The 20734-nt window shown below is 34.3% G+C and overlaps 1 protein-coding gene across 3 annotated transcripts in view; it reads left to right on the top strand.

Moving 5' to 3' along the window:
* Nucleotides 1-20423, top strand: part of LOC105259184 (rho GTPase-activating protein gacJ) — a 125589-nt gene extending 105166 nt beyond the window's left edge. Inside the window, exons 3-7 of one of the 3 annotated variants that reach the window (XM_011270953.3) lie at nt 12285-12762; nt 16518-16766; nt 17029-17179; nt 17324-17528; nt 17632-20423. In XM_011270953.3, the coding sequence (XP_011269255.1) occupies nt 12285-12762; nt 16518-16766; nt 17029-17179; nt 17324-17528; nt 17632-19881 (3333 nt within the window). In that variant the 3' untranslated portion in view covers nt 19882-20423. Of the gene's footprint in view, nt 1-12284; nt 12763-14343; nt 15114-16517; nt 16809-17028; nt 17180-17323; nt 17529-17631 lie in introns of those variants that run through there. The other 2 variants (XM_011270952.3, XM_011270954.3) reach the window with 2 other exon arrangements.
* Nucleotides 20424-20734: the final 311 nt, after the last annotated feature.

Raw genomic sequence — 20734 nt, 5'->3', positions numbered from 1 at the left:
AAGAAACGTGCGCTTCGTCGAAACCTGTTTTGGAATGGCCTTACAATGTCGGGATTACCGAGCGAGATGGATTTCGCGATCAGCGAAACAACTCGGTATACAACTATACTCGATAAAATACGTACCGGTTTAAATTAACCCCGTGTGGAGAGCTTCGTTATGCCAGACGCATTTCTCGAAGAGCACTGGAAATAAACATGAAAGTCGCATTTAAGGACATCGCGCGAATTATCGCGCTTCTGCGCGCATAGACTCATGCTTAAAACGACGTTTCACGATGTGACGGTAATGACAGTTATAAAAGAATATGATCAATCGGAGATGCACGAATCATCTTGACCTTGCGTGAGCACCAACACCCGACATCGACCGCAACACGCTCGTCCGTCTCTCTCATCCGGCTGCGGGCAAGGCCTTCACGTTTACATACATCATTTCACAGTCTCGCCCATAACCACGCCGATAATGTTTTGCGGAATGCGTATTTCGAGAATGCATGAATTTTGTTACACTTTGAATAAACTATCACGTTAAGAAATAGGAGTGTATAAATTCATATTGTTTCCTTATTTTTTTTTGCCAAATTTAATAGATGGCAATTTAAAATATACATAAAAAAAATTTATAAGATATAATATGTAATTTAAATATATATATATATATATATATATATATATATATAAATTGCACAAATATATATATAAATATAAATATATATATATATATATATATATATATATATAAATTGCACAAGGTTAAAGAAGAATATGAGTACCTACAGAAAAAAAAACTTTGAGATAAAATTAATATATATATATATTAAGTAAATAAAATTTTATCTCAAAGTTTTTTTTTCTGTACGTACTCATATTCTTCTTTAACCTTGTGCAATTTATATATTCCATCCATACGCACAAACACGCTCATATATATTTTATCTTCAACATATTTTTTATTTTTTTTTTCAAATTTAAATTGTAATTTAGCTAAGATTTATAATTTAAAATATTAAAAGAATTATTTGATTTTTGAATTTATTTGTACATTTACCATAATAAATATATTTTAATATTAAAATATACTTAGATATGAATATAATTGAAGCGTTAGGACGATAATTTAAAAAAAATTCTACGGTTATGATAATTTATGATGAAGGAGAAAGAGAAATGAGAGGAGAGAAAAAGAGAGAGAGAGAAGGAGAGAGAGAGAGAAACAATCGCTGCGCGTAGTTGAATATACTCTTTGCATTTGATATAGTCAGACATTTCGCCTGAATGCGAATTCAAAGGTATTCGCCTAAATTTATTTTCAAATGGAATCCTCTCACTAAAGTCATCTTTTATTTACGCCTGAATAACTAATACCGTAAATCCACTGTCCTCATAGATCGTTAATAACAATTTATATTCAGAGATATACATTTGCATAATGATATAAATAATTAAAGCTTGATATCTGCGTCATACAATTTTTTTACATAATATTAGAGCAACAAATACATACACATATACGCAAACACACGCATAATTTGTAATACGAATATTTCATAATGCTCCATTTTTCTAATGCAAATTTTATATATATTTTTTTATGGAAGAAACATGTTTCAAATTAGTTGATGGAATATAAAGAAAAAATTTACTGTCGGTTTTAATCTGAAATTCTACGCGAGTATTGATTGCTGAGCTCGCTGCTGCAATTTCCAGTGTGGACGTTTCGTATCAGTTTCACGAGGTTATTGAATTAAAGAAGCAACCGCGCTCGATCCCTCTGTTATTGTAGTTCTCAGCAAGACTTTCATAGGGACGAACGTCATGCTACTGAATACTCCATCTAGGAGTAGAGAGATTAAATAAAATTTATATAAATATATGTATAATTTCGTTTAATTTTGTTAAATGAATATGTGTATACGTTATCGTTTTATTATTAATTAATGAAATGCATCATACGTATTTAATTACAGTCTATGGAAAGAGATGCAAAATTTGATGACACTAACCGATACATTTGGTTTCATTCCGATTGCGATATTTCTCGACCGCGTTATATCAGCATATACCTATATAATATATTAGCATGAGTATTAATTTAATTAATTTCGAGCGCACGATCCGATTATTCCGAGGATTTATTAGCAAATTTCTGAGTAATTTTAATAATTTGATAGCGTATTATAAACTGGTCTTTGTGGCGCGACGTAAACATGAATTAATCAATAAAGCCCGGCGTTGGATTAAGGACACGGCGAAGGACTGCAATCAATTATGTTTAATCGTCCAGCGTTTCTCCTACGGTTTAATGAAATACATATCCAGTTACTTCGTTAATCCTCTGTATTACGCAACATAGAGATAGGGGTTGCGTATACACGTATAGCGTGTTGAAATGCGCGTCCCAACGAAAGAACGATTTTTTTTAACGCCGCCTTCTTGGCGCGCTGTATCGCTGACAAACCGGTGTTTGCCGTTTAACATTTATTGGATTACCAGGGTTATCGTATTATCTATATATGTTGGGAAAATGGCGTCATATAAATTTAGATTAAAATAAAAAATATATGGTCAAATATTTTTGTGTGCACGCCCGTATGCAATATTTGCATACTACACGGCAATACTTGGAGCTATATATAATATGCAGCGGGACGAAAAAGGCGAAAGGCCAAATGGTGCGAAAGAGAGGAACGGAAGGGACAGAGCGATAGAGTGAGCGAGTGAATGAGTGAGAGAGTAAGAGAGAGAGAAATAGAGGAGGGAGCCACGAGGCTGCATCGATCCAGAAGCACCGTGTGTAAACCATCGAGCATAATCAAATTCCTTTTAGCTCGAGTTCGTACGCGATATACCAAGATGGTTCTGTTTTTATTCAGAATAGTCGAATCGTACAAAAATTCGTTTATCGCTTTAGAATTAAGATTCGACTTTTGTTACGACGAAATGACAAGTCTCCGTTATACGCACTCCAATTGCTGGCCTGGTTTAATTGTCTCGTTTAGCAGTAATTTTGCTGTCTCTAGTACACGTTTCGAACACGAGAGAAATTACAATTAGTATTGGCGCAAGCTAAAGAACAATCGAGATTGTTAGTCTAGAATTTTTACGTTGATTTATGAACTATATTTTCGAGAATTATCTTTCGAATAGCTCGCAGTTTTGTAATAAACATAATTTTATCTTATATCTTCATATCTTAATACAATAAAAAAATGTAATAATTAATATAATTGAAAATGTTTATTTATTGTGTTTAATAAAAATACAAGTCGAATGTAACTCTATCGAATAATTAATCGTAAGTGTGTCTAATGCATAATTAATCATAAAATTATGTAGCTAATTAATATTTATAATTATTGATTAATATTTATAATTATTGATATTTGTAAAAATATATTTCTTTGAATATGGACATATGAAAAACAATTAAAATTATGTTACTTTGAAATGAGAAATAAAATTCTGTCGCATGTTAATAAAGTAATAGATATTCACTTTGGGCTTGACATCTGCGAGCAGTGACTACACGCGGGTCGATGAAATATGGATCGGAACTTTTGGGTCACCCTATATTTCCTGAAAGCATACCATTGGCCCATCTACTACTGCGTGCTCCAGGGTTTAATCTAACAGTGATTTATGCTTCCCAGCGGCTCTCAATAACGCTGATTCACATTACTTGCTGTTGATTCAGATTATTTCTATCGATTCTCTCTTTCTCTTGCTGTCAATGTGTTTATTTTTTTCAGTTTTACAAAAAACCTTTCGGTCCCGATAACGATTTATTATTATCTCTAATTGTGTTTGTTCGCCTCTGAGCGATGCATTGAATTCACATTGGCATTGTTATGATTGTATCGTAAAAAATATTTATATTTTACTTTGTATGGTTAGCTTTTAAAAGAACAAATATACAATGTGGATAAATAGATGCAAACTTTTGATATTCGAAACTTGCATGTTATGAAAAAGTACACGGCGCAAGAGTATATTTGTCTCTTGTTACACGAGAGAGATATTTATTTGGTTGAATATATATATATATATAATATTATCATTGCTATTCTCTCGCAATACGGTTGAAAATTTTATTATACATATTATTATTATTTTATTATATATATTTTATAATTTCACTATTTCATCAATCTGCTTTTAATTACCAATGTATTGCGTATGTTCTTTTTTTGATGCAAGTTTTTTTAAATATTAAAATTGATGCTTCTTTTCATTTTACATCGAAATTTCTCGTTATTTATATAATTACTTTTGATTTTCTACAATATTTGTCAAGAAATTGACCACCACTGCGTCGAGATGCTACATATCCCCCGTTCTGCGTATGAATGTGTTATGTACGCTCGGCGAATATGTCAACTGCAGTATCGCGGATTTATACTGGACTCTGATTCTTCGTTTGTTTTTTTTTCGTTATTTTACAATTACTCGTTTGTATGATAAAATTTATGCGCTTCGTAACAAATACAGAATACAATTCAAACGGCAATAAAAAACGAAGGCCATTATTTAATTCGATAGCGCTTTGCGAGAATGTATTCATTATCAACGGCCGAGTGATCGTCACGAATTTTAATTTGAGATTATTATTTTGTAATTATGTCTTGCGTCTACACGACTCTAGCTGTAGGTAACTCGGAATACGATAAGAGTAACAGGCGCGTCATGACACAAAAACATTTTTATCGCCAGTTGAAACTTGAGCTCTTCCGATATATGCATATCTCTCTCTTTCTCTCTCTCTCTCTCTCTCTCTTTCTTTCTCTATTTAAAAGACACTTTAAAATTGATTTTAATTTCAATTAATTATTAATTATTAATTATTAATTTAATTTAATTTTTAATTTAAAAAGGCTGTTTAAAATATTTAGGTAAAAAAACGACATATATTACGCAGATAAAGATTCTAGTGACTATGGTAAAAATATAATAAAAATATATAATAAAATATATATAATACTTCTCCTCTGTTTATACGTTATAACATATGTTTGTAAAATTAGATCCAATAGCTGCGTATAATGCAAAAGGTCATTTACAGACTAGAGAGAAGGTTGCGTGACTTCGTTATTTTAAAATACTTGTTACGATACATTATTAAACCTAAAGAGAGAAAAATGAATATCACTATGTGTGAGATTATACTATAAAAATACCGAACGTTAATAGATATAATAAAATGTATAGCACGTACAACGTAATATAAAAATAAAATTCTTTTTTCAGTTTTTCTATATATTGATTATAGATTTCTATTACAACTCTTGTAACTGCTTACAATTTAAATTTACATGAAAGTTTCAAATCTATACTTTTTTTCTATTTTTATTAAATTTTTTTTGAAATTTAATTATGCAGTTTGCATAACTTCCTTCCGATCGCTCCTATCTGCGCTCCTCGTATTGATAATTAGCGTTATCTAATCTTAGCCTAAGCCTTCAACTTCATTCTCCCCTCTTTACTACGTTTAGTAATACGAAACATTGTTGCTTGTAATATGTTATTGATTTTCTAGTGTTTTGTAATGATGCAGTTGGTACTTTAATATAGTTAGTATATTGAATTTTTAAGCACTTATTTCTCTCTCTCTCTCTACCAAGTTTTTATATATATTTTTATATTAACATCCAATTTCATATTTCTCTATTCCTAAAAGCATATTTCGTTACATTTCAAAGAGCTAATTTCAACTAATTAAAACTGCAAAAGCTTTTTACAAATTGCATTAAAAATTTTAAATAAAAATATCAAAACAAGTTATTAATTTTCAAATATGCTCTAATAATTTTATATTAAATATTGAGAGAAATTTTCTCTCTTGAAAAATTATTCTTCGCAATATAACTGCCGCGTTCGATTTCTCTACAATGAAAACAGGTGCTTATACTCTTTACATATGTATTTACGTACAGCAAGTTTGCGGATTGATAGGTTATCGGTGTGTTTAGGACGCGATTGAATCGCCATAGCAACGTCAGAATACATTTCCACTTTGATTCAACGCGCAACTGCGATGTCACGACGCACTCGATGTGTCTATCGCTATACAGTTGAACTCTAGTCGGCGCAGCGTGGCACGTCGTTGCATTCGGCCGCACGGATGCAGCCACGTGAGGACAATCATAATGACACTTCTACGCTACGCTTCTATACGCGGCTACCGTTTCCCGTGCGAAAGGCGGAAGACGCGAATCGGAAATGTGAAAGCTCGTACGATCCCATTTATTAAACTTTATTTGATTGTAACAATCTCTCGATATAAGGAGAGAAAAAATTTCTATAGAAGAGAATTATGATTTACATATATTACACACATATATATATATATATATATATATATATATATATATATATATGTAAATCATAATTTATTAAATTTTATTTGATTTAACAATCTCTCGATATAAGGAGAGGAAAAATTTCTGTAGGAGAGAATTATGATTTACATATATATTGTATTTATATATATATATATATATATATATATATATATATATAAATCATAATTCTCTCATATAGAAATTTTATATATATATTAGAGTTTAGATATTATTTTGTTTCTTATAATGTTTAAAGGAACAGATAACTACAGAGATTAATTATTCACGACAGATTCGCGATAGTGAAATAAAATTTTGATTGAACTTTATATGATTTTTTGCTTTTATTTCAAACAGCAAAAAATATAATAAATAATTCAATAATGACAAACACAATACTTAAAAGATTGATAGAGACAAAAATAAATGCGAATCGAATATAATAATGTATTAATATGACTTGCCGTTTAATATGCTTCAATAATATAAGTATATTTTTGTATGTAAATGCTTGTAAAAATATGTTTTGATATGTAATACGAGTTATTAATATTGGTAGTATGTTTACACATTTTAATATAATATTAGATTCTGTATACAGGGTGAATTTTAATGCTTGTGTCAATCTTTTTATCATGCAGGAGATTATCGACTACATAATAAATTGATCAGTACATAAATATCAATTATTTGAATCGACCATATCGAAGGCCCAAATATAATATGTATAATAGTAATAATAATAATAATAAATATGTAGCTTTGATAATAATAATAATAATAGATCCATACTACATAATTTCAGCTATTAATTTGCTTTAATTGGCTTTAATTTGCTTTAATTTCACATTATATATTCGGACCTGAGATACGATCGATCCAAATAATTGACATTTATGTACCGATCAATTTATTATGCAGTCGGTAATCTCCCGCATGATAAAAAGATTGACACAAGTATTAAAACTCACCCTGTATATGTCTTATGCATATGTGCTGCATCATGCCGCATTTTTGCATATCATAGAATGAATATAAATTATAATTTTTATACTAATTTAAAAAGAATGAAAAACACTTTTCTATGAAAACAATTTTATAGAAATGACTCATCAATTTTATTGCTAAAGCGTCATTGCTATAATGATCCAATGACATCTTATACTAAACTCTCACATTTTGTACATTATTAAAAGTTAAAAAGCGATTTCGTTTAGTTGTCGCCAGAGTTATGGAGATTTTATAATACAATAGAGTATATACGATGGCACAAAATGCGTCACATTTTCGACGAACAAGTTTCGTACAATAAGTCCAACTTTTCGCAAAGTACTTCAACTTCAAATCGATATATTTATTTCGCACGCGCTGTCTTATCGTCGACAATGTTAAATCCGCGACTTTGCAAACTTCAAGATTGAATTACATCAGGTTTGACAAAAAATCACGATCGCCGGCGTCGCGAACGCGAACAAAAACAATCGATCGGCGAAATCGTGCTCGGCAAATCGATTAGTCGTGTCGTGAAATCCGAAATCTTTCGCGGGCACTCTCGGGAAATCGTCCGTAATAAATCGACTAAAAGTGGAGAAAATTCGCCTCGCGTCGGTCGGAATAATGATGTAACCGAGGTTACTTCTCCTCCTCCAAACGAAAAATTTTCTATCCAATGAGGAATATTCAAAAGCAGGAGAAATGTAATAAAAGTTTCAATCTGTGAGAATAAAAAAAGAAGCAGAATAATATAGGACTAATGTTACTTTTAGAAATGTCTATTACTTTTACATATAATTTTACATATTTTAGAAAATTCTCTCAAAATATATGTTTTAAATGTGAAGAATTTTAACGAATTTCTTAAGAAAGCTTATTTTCCATCATGTTTATTCGTCTTACGCGATATCTTCAATCGTAGTTTTTCGCGTGCCTTTGCCTGAAAGGTTTGTTTTTAGCATCGAAATTCACCCAGACATGAAAAAGAGATAGAACGAATCGATGTGCAGGATAACATAGTGATGGAATCAAGCATGATTTAAACGGTACTGAGATTTTTTTCGATTTGATACGGAAGATCAATTGCGGACTCGAAGATCGCAACCCTCTTTTCCATGAGATTAATCTCTGGTAATTCAAAATTGCTTCACAGCTAAAGCTAGAGATGTAAATAGAAAAAAAGACGTAAATAGAGCACAATTTTTTTTCATAAAATATGATGTTTTTTGTAACAAGCTTTGTTTTCAAATTTTTGTTTCTTTTCCAGATATTTAACATCTTTATATTTTGATTATTGCAAATTGATATTTCATTATTTTTGATTTTTTAGATGATAGAATTAATTTAAATTAATCATTATTTCAAATAAATCACATTCCAATTGGTTATATAATTATATAATTACTATTTTTAATTATGTAAATTCTCTGAATTAAATAAAAAATAAACTTGAATGAATTGTTTTTATTAAAAAAAAGGTATAATTTTGTAATATTTAAAAATTTATTTTGTCACTATTTTAATATAATTTAAAAAAACTAGAATTATATTTTTTAATTTATTTTTTTTATTTCCAATTAAATATATAATAAAAATTTTTATTACATCTAAATTGAAAATTATCCAAATCCATGTTTAATGTAATTTATCTCATTAATTCAATAAAATTATTTTAAAAAAAAGATAGATTAAAAATATAAAGTTTTAGTTTTTTATTTTAACAAAAATATACAAAAAAAAATAATATTATACTTTAAAAAATAATGAAAAGAGAGAAAAAATTTTTTTAATAAAAAAACGTTTTTTGACGTTTATTTTCTATTTAAAACATGTTTTTTTTTAACTAGAGCTTACTGTGAATTATTTTAACGTTTCATTGCACCTTAAAGCGTAATTTTATTATCGATTCGCTTGTTTAAAATTACTTTTAGTGCGATTCTAGAATAACAATGTTATTCTAGAGCAATTAAATAATTAGTTTACGTTAAAATATTTGTAAAATGTATTTTCGTAATTGCAATCTATTATATTAATATATATAAAAGAAAATGCAAATCTCTCTATTATATTTTATATTTTGCACAATAAATTGAATCAATGAAATTATTTCAAGCGAGTAATTATGATTGACATTTTTCGAGAATTCGAAATTTAATATTATTATCTAATAATACATATTATTAGAATAGAAAAATAAAATTCAGATCGTTTTTCGTCTATTTCTTAAATGAAAATTACGCCTTGACAACTTTGAAGAGTGTTTAATGTTGCACGAGGAATTAACGGGAAGTGATGAAATGCGATGCGAGCGTGATTCAATTATTAGATCGGACAGCGATTATTCTAACGTCCGTCGATGGCTTTCGACGAGAGAGCCGCTTGTGAATCGATTGAAAATTACAGCTCGGGAATTGGATCGGGCCCATCGCTAGCGGTTCGGTAGCCGAGAGGGAAAGAGATGAGAAACACACGTCGGGGAGAAGCAGAGCGAGCGAATAAGTGGGGACGACGGAATGAAACGCGTGGTGGGACGAGGGCGAGGGTGCGCGGAGACAGGAGAGGGATGGTAAGGGAAGGGCGGCATGAAACAAAGACAAGGGGAGCAAGAAAGGGGTTGAGGGGGAGAGAACGAAAGGGAGGACGACGATGGAGAGAGACGATAGAAGCCGACCGGTAGAAAGGTATAGTAGAAGGGAAACTACTATTGGAAGAACTCTCGGGGTAAGAGAGGGAGGAAGCATAGTGGTAGTGGAAAGGGGAAGGGGTGGGTGAATCCGCGGGGTTGGGGAAAATACAACACGGACGAATACACACACCAGAGAGCTAAAAGATGAAAGTATAACCCGGGCAACAGTGGCTCCCAAGCCAAATAGAACATTATGTCACGTATAAATAAAGCCGTTTCCCAACTTTGGCTCGATAGATATTGCAACGCCAATAAATTATCTTCCGCTAGCTACCGTATAAAATCGCCCTGGGCGTGTACGAGGTAAATCACGCTTCGTTCGGCGCGTTGCACAATTACCGAAAGAGTGTGTCTTTCTTACGGCGCGCGGGTTTTCACTCGTGCGGAAAATTTATCGGATTATACACAGAGTCAGTGGCCATAGAGAAAAAGAAGCCATGCTCGGAGAAACGCGGGAAAAATTATTTTTGTTCCTGTTAAAATTAAAAGCTTCGACAAATTAAAGTATACATTTATACAATTATTATCTATTAAATAGATGAAAGTATCGATAAAAATAAATATATAATTAATTAGAGAATGCAATGAGAGGCTCATATGATATAAATCAATAACACGAAACAATAAAGGCAAAGAGCCCTATAGGTGGAAGTGTGTGAAAGAATTTTTTATCAAATTATAAATTGTATTAAAAATATACAGTTATATATACAACTCTTCGCATAATACAAATTCGACATACAAAATATTATTGTGATAAACGTTTCGACTTCATCCAGACCCTTTTCAATGTCGACAAGTTAAATTGAAAATTTACAAAATAAGAGCAAATTAAGTCAAGAAAAAACAGTATAAAGCAGTATAAAGTACATTTAAAAAAAAATAGTCAAAGCAACACAAATAATGTCCAGAGTGGTACAAAGGACAAGAAAATCAATACAATAAAAAAGAAAAAATAATTTGTTCACTTCAATGGATGAGGTCGAAACGTTTGTCACAATAATATTTTGCATATTAAATTGAAAATTTGTAATATGCGAAGAGTCGTGTATAACTGTATATTTTTAATACAATTTAAAATTTGATAAAAAATTCTTTCGCACATTTCCACTTGGTTCTTTGCCGTTATTGTTTTGTGTTTTTGAAATATATAGTTATTCGAATAATTATTATTATTTTATTTTTTCTCTCTTTCTCTCGCACATGTATCCCCGATGTTAAAAATAAATGGATAAAAATGAATAGAGATAATTTTTCATAGAATTATTACTTTGTATCAGAGAGAAAAATAAAAAATTATAGATAAGCGAATTTATATACGCATAACGCAGACCACATCGAGTCATTTACATGCGATATAATATCGTTCAAGTTGCGTAAGTGTTTGAACTCTGCTCAAATGAGTGATAATAATTTATGCGTTTAATGCGAAAAGCAGATGCATACGGGGCAAGTAGTAAGTCAAACTTGGCGAAAATGACATCGCTCTGAAAGCGCAGGCGAACAATTAAATTATCGTGGAGGCGGAGTAGATAACGATGCACTCGAGGGTGCAGCATAAACCACGGGTTATGTGTCACGTGGATTATGTGTATATATACGTATACATACATTTCATATAGTTGGAGGAAAGGAGAGACTGTTACGCTCTCTCGTCCTGACACGGTTCTATATATCTCTCCGTGAAAGCTCGCGCGAAAGTTCCTGGCATTCTCACGTAGAGTCGCTACCTCTCGATTGAAAGTCGGTAAACGCGACAAAAGCCACATTGCGAATAGGATAGGTAAGCGTAGGTGTCCTGTCGAGAAAATTCCTGCTGAAATCGCGAATTTGTCCGAATTCTCGCTCGCGCGATCTCTCGATCTTGATTTATTTGCGCGGTTATCGGACGATAAAATACGTAGAAAAAGAAGACCTTTTTTCTCCCATTGAACAAAAATTCTATTAATTACGCAATCGCAGATATTAGTTGTCACATTTTTTGCAACATTCTATCGATTCTTGGTAGCAATTATATATCTCGGGATAAAAATTTTCGCGACAAGCTATATTAAATTGTTATAAAATAAAAATACGATAGCTTTGGAATGTTCTCATATATTTGTTAGTTGTCATTAAATATAAAAATCTATCCGGTGTTTCGATGCATATTTTTCATAGACGATGAGACAATATCGATAGCAGATACATAGATTATCAATAATAAATTAAATTAATTTTTCTCCGATTAATATCGCTAATTTTGATTATTTTTTGTATTCCCAGGATGAGGTGCTGACGATATCGGAAAAGGTGGTTGTTCGTGTACACGATCTCGTCACGTGGCTTTCGCCCTCGTTGGAATGGTCATGGGGTCGAGAGGTGTCTTATCCGACGACCCCGACGTCGTCTCCGGAAACCAGCCCGCTGCGATACGAAATGCCGCAGCCGCAGGTGCTAACGGATCCAGGAATCGACTTCTCGGATGTCGATAAGCAGCAGAAGGAGTACGAGAGCAACCTGAACTCTTCGAGGAGATTGGATTGTTTCCAGACGAAGGTGGTGGTGCTCTCGTATCCTAGGTATTGCCGTTACCGAGCACTCCTACGTCGACTCGAGGGCGCCGAGCCTTCCTGGCTGTGTTCGTCTATCGCAGCCGCGTTAGGAGGCTTCACCGCGACCCCCGGCACCAAGGTACTCTTCTGCCGAGACACCTTCGACTATCCTGATCTCGAAACTCACGAGCTACTGTGTAATCATTTAGGTATGTACGATTATCGATCATTTAATTTGAATTCAATTCACGATTCGATTCGCAAGGAAAATATCAATAAGAGAATTTGCTTCGATTTTGTCATATCTCTATTTTTATACAATTGTGGATGATACAAAACGTCTCGGAAAAATATTGTCATACGATTGGAGAATAATTCTTTTCAAGATAGTAAAATATGTACGATAATTTTTTTATTGCTCGTGTATAATTTTTGAAAATTAAAGTACTTGTGTAAAATAAAATATTTATTCGTGTTATAACTGGATATTTTGAGAAACTTGTGTATGCGCATTTAACTTATAAAATGTTGTAATATATATACACATACGTGATCTTAAAGTTTACTTACAATCTGTACATGTTATATACGTTTATATTGATGTACATAGCGTTATCTGTTGTATTATTATTATTAAGCTTATTTACTTTTATACTTTTAATATCAAAGCTTGTTTACTTTTATTTACTTATCAAAGCTTATTTACTTTTATTTATCTTTCGAAATGACAACATGAAATAATCATGAAAATACTGATATCCTTTTGGCATTAAGATTTCATAATCTCTTACTCTTCTTTCTTTCAAAATTATTAGAAATAACTAATTAATAGAAATAACTATTAATCATTGTTTTATTTATATTGTAAAGATAAATTTTCTTGAAAACTTTGCGCGGTTAATAAAGATTTTACTTTGTATACTTTTTTTTTCATGAGAGAGAGTTGTGTTTCTTCATCGGTTATACTGTAATTTGGAGTGAAAGTCTCTTTATTTGGAAAGGTTTTTTTGTATAACATCATTTTTTGTTGTAAAAAATCGATAACTGACGTATGAAAGAAGGGAAAAAGATAGTAAAGTATTATTACGAATTAAATGCACTAATACGGAGAACGAAATTATAAAGCGAAGAAAATTCAATCCATCAATTTGATTAAATATTTCAAATCTCTCCAACTTTTCATACACACACACACACAAACTAATATAATAAATCAATATGAATATAAAAAAATAGATCTTTTATATATTTTAATAAGTATCGTCAAATTATATATATAATTAATATTTTTGTTTAATATAATATAATGAAACATAAAGCTCTTTTTCTTTAATATCTGTCAGAGTTGTGCATGCGAAAAACTCGTTACATATAAATTTATCTCTCCTCTGAAATATTAAATTATCAAGAAGAAATATAGAAATCTGGAAATATAGAAAAACGATCGAAAAGCGAGTAATGTTATTTTCCATTCGTTTCTCTCTCTCAATTTTTTTGGAAGAAACACAATAGCTAATACGTACACACAGATACATTCACACAAAGAGATGCCGATTGCAAACACACCGCGACCTTAACGATAGACGAGGTATTGAAGGACCTAGTCCGGGAACTAGTCCGTGCCGGCGCTGAAAAAAAAACTGACTTTGCGGTAAACTCGTTTCATTGGGCCGCGCGCGCGATGCCGGGAACAATCCCGCAGGATGTAATAGCAGATAAGGCCCAAGCGTCACGAACGGTATCGAATGGTTAAGCTAGATCCCATTGTCAGTGAATCCGTCGTCGACGCTCACATTCGTTGTTTTCACGCATCGATCGCGCATAAGCGAGACAAACGAGACAAGCGAGGCGAGTGCGCGACGCACGATACGCATGTCCCTGCGCTTGTGACGATTCACGTGCGCTTGCGTTCGAATCGGTTGATCGAAAGAAATTGTCGCGTAGTGTACGTACTCTACGTTCGTATCGAAAACGCCGGCGAAGAATGTGCCTTTTGCAATTTTGTTTGTTCGTGATCGCCGAGTATTTTTTTTCTCTTTTTTATCGATCTAATTCGACGGGATGTTATTCTTGCCACGGTATCGTTCATCGTGATTCGACGAGCATAGTGTAATCAATATTGTGTTTTGTGTGTGTGTATATGAGAAGTGTAAATTATATACAGTCTGACGAAGATAACGCGAAGGAAAATCGCGCGATCTAATTGATTTGTGTTATATTGATTCAACTCATGGAAAATTTCAAAAATAAACTAATTATTATAGTCAAGAGATAAGAGGTTACGTTACGTATATCGGTTCTTGGCAGTGTACATTATCCTAACAGCTCGACGACAAAATTACCTCGTCGTTTGTTTTATCTGTGTCGCTCGTCGTATTTTCAAGTCTATATTTTGTTGTCCATACATTATTTAAACTGTTGCTATTATTCGTAAATTATTACGATTGTCATCCGATTCTCGATAAGTATATCATCGCGAGTAATTGGAACTTTACAATTAAAACAATGGCCATTGTAATGAAAATTCGGAATAATCGAGTAGTTTATCTAAACATACCTGGTAAGAAACAATTAATAAAATATATTTTGTAAGAAAATTATTAAATGAATCTCGTGTTCTCATATCGATTTTGTTAAACACGCATATAATATACATGTTGTTAACGTAAACATACGATTAAGATCTATTTTTATACGATATCAAATTAAATATAAAATTAAAGTAGCAGTTTTGAGTTGTGTTAAGTATACACATAAAATATACAAGTTATTTCAACAAACTATTTTAAAGCATTTATCAAGAATGGTCGTCTTATATATTTTTCTTTACTTTTGAAAAAAGTCGAATACATTATTGTTATTATCGATTCAATGTTAGTATGATTATTAATATGATATTCTAGAATTATTGAACTTAATTAAAATGTTGTCAATATACACTACCTTTAACGTAACTTTAACGTAATTTTGCTTTATTCTATATAAATAATATATATCGGGTATCACGAAATAAATCAAAACGATTGTAATTTTACAAATATTCTTTATAAATAATGATCAATACGCACGAATCAATGGAAATTGCACTTTATGCTTATGATTTTATAACATAGTTGTTCATAATATGTTGTAAAGAACATTATTAAATAGTTATATTAATAAAGTTTCGTATGATCGATCGCGTATTATAAATAGTGTTACGAACTTTCGAGGCATTTCGACGTTCTATCTGTTTATCAATAACATTGTTTCGCATCGAAATAGATAAATACTTCTCGACCTTGTAACCATACACTACTATGAAATATTCAATCCAAACATTCACGTGTTCTTAATATGCTTTACTATTGGGCGTTTACGATTATTACCTTGAAACAGTTATATTTCGTGTGAAATACGTCGGCTTAAATTTAAAAACATTACTATCTCTAATATAAACAAAATATTACGTGTACATAAATATATGCACATAAATATTACATGTACATAAGTATATGTACATAAATATATTTAAAAATTATTTTTTATCATTGAGTGACGTAATGTAATTTGCCATTTTTATCGAAACAATTATTAATTATCTGTAATACGAAATATTTACGCAGCATTTAAAATTGCTGATTAACTGGTCTTTTTTTCTATCGAGTCTTAAAAAAAACCAACGTGTATATATTAAATAAAATATTACATGTACATAAATATATGCTAATTTAAAAATTATTTTTCATCATTGAGTGACGTAATGTAATTTGTTATTTTTATCGAAATTATTAATCGTCCGTAATACGGAATATTTACGCAGCATTTAAAATTGCTGATTAACTAGTCTTTTTTTCTACCGAATCTTAAAAAAACCAACATGTATAAAAGAATGCGGTTTTAGATACGCAAATCTCCGAGCGGGGGAGAGAGAGAGAGATAGAATCTGGACGATGATTCAACATGTTTATCTGTGTTTTTTCAGCACCAAAATTAAAAGGCAGACCACGACGAAAACGTAAAAAGCGTAGCGCTTCGCCGGGCGAGTCTTCGAACGAGAGCGAAGCCTCGGTGGCATCAACGTCGAGGAGCACACCGGCGAACACTAGCACTAGCCTAGTTATACCCACGGTCGGGAGGCCTCCCTCTTCCGCGGTACGGCGGAGCGAGAGGAAGATCACCGCGGAGGAAAAGAAGTTTATCACCGACGTGCAGAGTTTTATGAACTCTCGGGGTACGCCGGTCGGAAAGATGCCACTGCTGGGCTACAGGCAGAGTCAGTATCTTGTTATTTTTCCTCGGTATCCGATGACCGGTCTTGCCACCGGAAGACCGGATCGATTTTTTCAATGTTTCGAATTTCATTTCGCGCGATTCGATCGTCAAACTGCAGAAAGCTAACATACAGCAGGGTTTCCTTCTTGCAAAATCGAAATTACAATCGCCCCGTGTTTACAATTTTAACGACGATTTTAAAGGTGCTTTTTTATCCCTAGTCGATCTGTTCCTGTTCTACACGAAGGTGCAAATGCTCGGTGGTTACGATTCCGTCAGTGCTGGCCGTCTTTGGAAAACTATCTACGACGACATTGGCGGCAATACGGGTTCCACGAGCGCGGCGACCATTACACGAAGACACTACGAAAGGTAAAATGTTTTAATAAATATTTAGATTGTTATATTTCTACTCGAGCATTAATATTTCTACGATTAATATCTGTTTATTTCCCACATCGTAGCAATTTTCAATGTTTAGCTCGTGTATGCGCAATAACAAGAGTTTTTTTGCAGGTTGTTATTGCCTTACGAAAGGTATCAACGAGGCGAAGAGACAAAAGTAAGACTGAATCACGGACGACGTACCAAGAGTATGAGCGTGTTCGAGGATTCAGATATCAAGGAAGAACCTAGTGATTCGTATCCATTGGAAACACCGCCCGTAGAAGCAATTTCCGTGACCACAATATCACCCTTGCAGCCAATAATAGCAGCAACGGTAAATGGCGTTTTAATTTAACCAATGCACAAATATATCTGTGTCACATTTCCTACGTATCTTATATTTGGCACAAATTATATTATCTCCTGTTTACTTTCAGACTCTCCTCTCGAATGAGAAACCCAAAACAGAATCCGGCAAGACGTCTTCGTTGCGTAGCGTACGAGTGAAACCGGAACGTCTAAAGTCCCTGAACACAATAATCGCCAATAGCGCGACACCTTCCAGCCAGCAAGCTAGCCAACTGCCAAGTCCACCGCCATCCTCCAATACGTCTATTTCGACCCCGAGCAGCACACCCTCCACAACGCCGACGAATGGTACCAGTAATAGTCAGAGCGTCTTGGAGAGACAGCTCAACAGTCCTTTGATATCCCAACAAGTTCCACCATCGTGTTCGCCACCGGGCTTGCCCGTGACCAGCGTAGCGACGAATGCGTCGACGGTCGTCACTTTGACACCACCACCGGAGAAAGATATGAAGGAGATTAAACTGGATCCCAAGCAAACGACTCTATTGGCGCAGGGGAAAGAGAATATACCGTTGTTCGGCGGCGAGAAATTCACGGAGAAGACGATTGTACCGCCGGTCTGCAGATCGCCCGAGGTGATCGACCTCGAAAACGAGAGCGATACGAGTCGGGATAAGATAATCATTCCTAGCTTTAAGAAACGCAAGCTCGAGATTCTTCGCGAGGGCGGTCTCGAAGTCACCGCTGTTGATCTGGATGCCCGGCCGAGCGTGATCCAGAGCAGCGTCGCCACATCACCGCAACAGACGCCGCCACCGCCGCCGCTGCCGTCGGCTATGAGGTCCACCGAGGAGAAACAACCGTCGATCTCACCGTATCCGATGCCAGCCACGCCCAACTCCATTCCTAAATTAATATCCGTCACCGTGACGCCCGACATAGGACACATGCTGCCGCAGGAGCATCAGAATCACCAATCGCGAGTTCCAGTGGGCAAGCAACAACCGGTTCATCACAATAATAATAATAATAGCACGATGAACAACAATAATGTAACGAACAGTCGGGTGATAAATCTCGGTAATTCGAACAATGCGCTGTTGCAACTGTATGCAAACGCGAACGTTGCGCCACCGATTTCGGCAACGATTCCGCAGCAGCCAAATAATCGCATATTACCAATTCCGAACGGCAGGCTTATGCCGCCTAAAGTAACGCAGTCGAGATCGATATTCATGCATAACGAGAAAACGGTTTACGGAAATCCCAAGGATATTCTTATCTCTCCGAAACATCGCTCGGTGCATCCGCATCAACAGTCGCAGCAACGCTCGCAATATTCGCAAATGAGCAACGACATCGGACAAGGAGGTGTTCTCGATCTTACGCAAAAGTCCAACGAGAAACCCACGTTTCCCAGGCCCAGTCTAGAAATAGTCAGAGTACCTGTAGTGCCGAGGCCTAATCCGTTAAATCTGGAAATGCGAAATTTATCCGGGGCTAAGGACAAACCAACGTTAGATAGATCTTCCGCTGATTGTTCGAAGCGAGTATCCTTCCCTCCCTATCAGAACGTAATCGACAGTCGAACCATCGCTTCGAACAACCTCGAGATTACTCTCGTAAATCCCAAGCAGAAAAACAATCATCATCCAAGTACACCGTCTCACGTCCAAATACCGAGTCCACCTAATAAAAGTAACGCAATAGGAACGATCGGTAGCGCGCAGAGAAGGCAACAGCAGCATCAAGTAAACGGAAAGTATGCGGCGAGAAACGAACCGATATCACCGTATACGCCAAGAAAACCGAGTCATCCCGTCATACCTAACGTACCCAACTTGAATCATCTAAATCACAGTGGAAATTCGTTTCCCAGAATGCAAGCAACGACGATGCAACAACAACAACAACAACAACAAATGAGCATCGACAGAAGGAAAGCGGCCGCCGAGGCCGGCAGGGATCATCAGCATCGTAGAATTAGCGAGAGCGAGAAGTCGTCGTTGGCGGCGCAACAACAGCAGCAACAAGAATCTAGGCAAAGCGAAGCCGGTCGACGGCACAGTTTACCCAGCATACCGTCGGGTTTTGTGCCGGCGGTATCGCAAAACAACTCTGCCGCATTCCCATTGCCACAACTGTCAAACACGCCTGGTAAATTCCTACCGATTCTGGACCCTATGTATTACTCAGCGTTCTACAACGGCTTGTTTCCGCCACCGATTCCGCCCACGGCCGCTGCTGCCGCAACGTCGTTTCTACCGCCGGAATTTAGCGCATATTACAAGGAATTACTAGTTTCCTCGCAACCAAGACTGACGGGGATAACGGGGCAGCCGCCGTATCAACAACCGGCCGCCCCAACGTCTAAATAGACAATGGGATCTCAACATGTAGGGTTTCCGGTATAGCGAGGGATGCTTCGATTACTATAGAGAAACGTGGATCCGTCGGATTTGTTTCGCTGTCGAGAAACGTATATATACCGCGTACGAAGCGCGATTGTATGGATAAAAGTGATGTTAGCACATTGAGATTATCTACGTTCAGTTATGTTGTTTTTTTCATTCGATTAACAAACTGTAATTATTCACAGTGTTCGTTCATGATAGAACAAAAATTGCAAGTCCTTCAAAATTTCGCGCAAAGATAATATAATATATCGACGGATTAATTACGTAATTAATTACAAGTATTTCTGTAGTAGATTATGTATATCGCAATAATGCGCTAAAATTTTATTTCATTTGCTCATTTTATCGCTCGAAATTTTGAAGGATTATCGATATAAAAGATATGCCCTGTGATAAAACTGCGACAAAAAAGATTCAAGAAGACATTCGATGGAGTATTACCATGGAAGATTGTTATTTTTATATGTTTATTTTATGTAAATTGTATACGCGTGTTTTTCAGTTTCAATATTATATTGAAAAAAAATATTCTGATTTACAAGTTTATATTTTCAGTGTTATGTTGGAGCTTCCAAATATTTTTTATTAGCTCTTCCTAAAAATTTTCTTTTTCTTCAAGCGTACATACAAGTACACATATGTATTGTTATTTCCAGCTTATTTTTATTTTCGGTTTTCCTTCTAAAGGTGCATTATGATTTATTTTGAATGTACTATGTGATAAAGATTCGAAACAAAGAAGAAGTAGAAAATTATAATAAAAGGCGAATATTTGTGACCGGCGGATCATCGGAACGTATATAATTTACTGTGT

The sequence above is a fragment of the Camponotus floridanus genome, unplaced genomic scaffold (genome assembly GCF_003227725.1).
Source record: "Camponotus floridanus strain SB8 unplaced genomic scaffold, Cflo_v7.5 scaffold1, whole genome shotgun sequence".
NCBI lineage: Eukaryota > Metazoa > Arthropoda > Insecta > Hymenoptera > Formicidae > Camponotus > Camponotus floridanus.
Note: the sequence above shows the minus strand (reverse complement) of the source record. Positions and strands in the feature narration are given on the sequence as shown.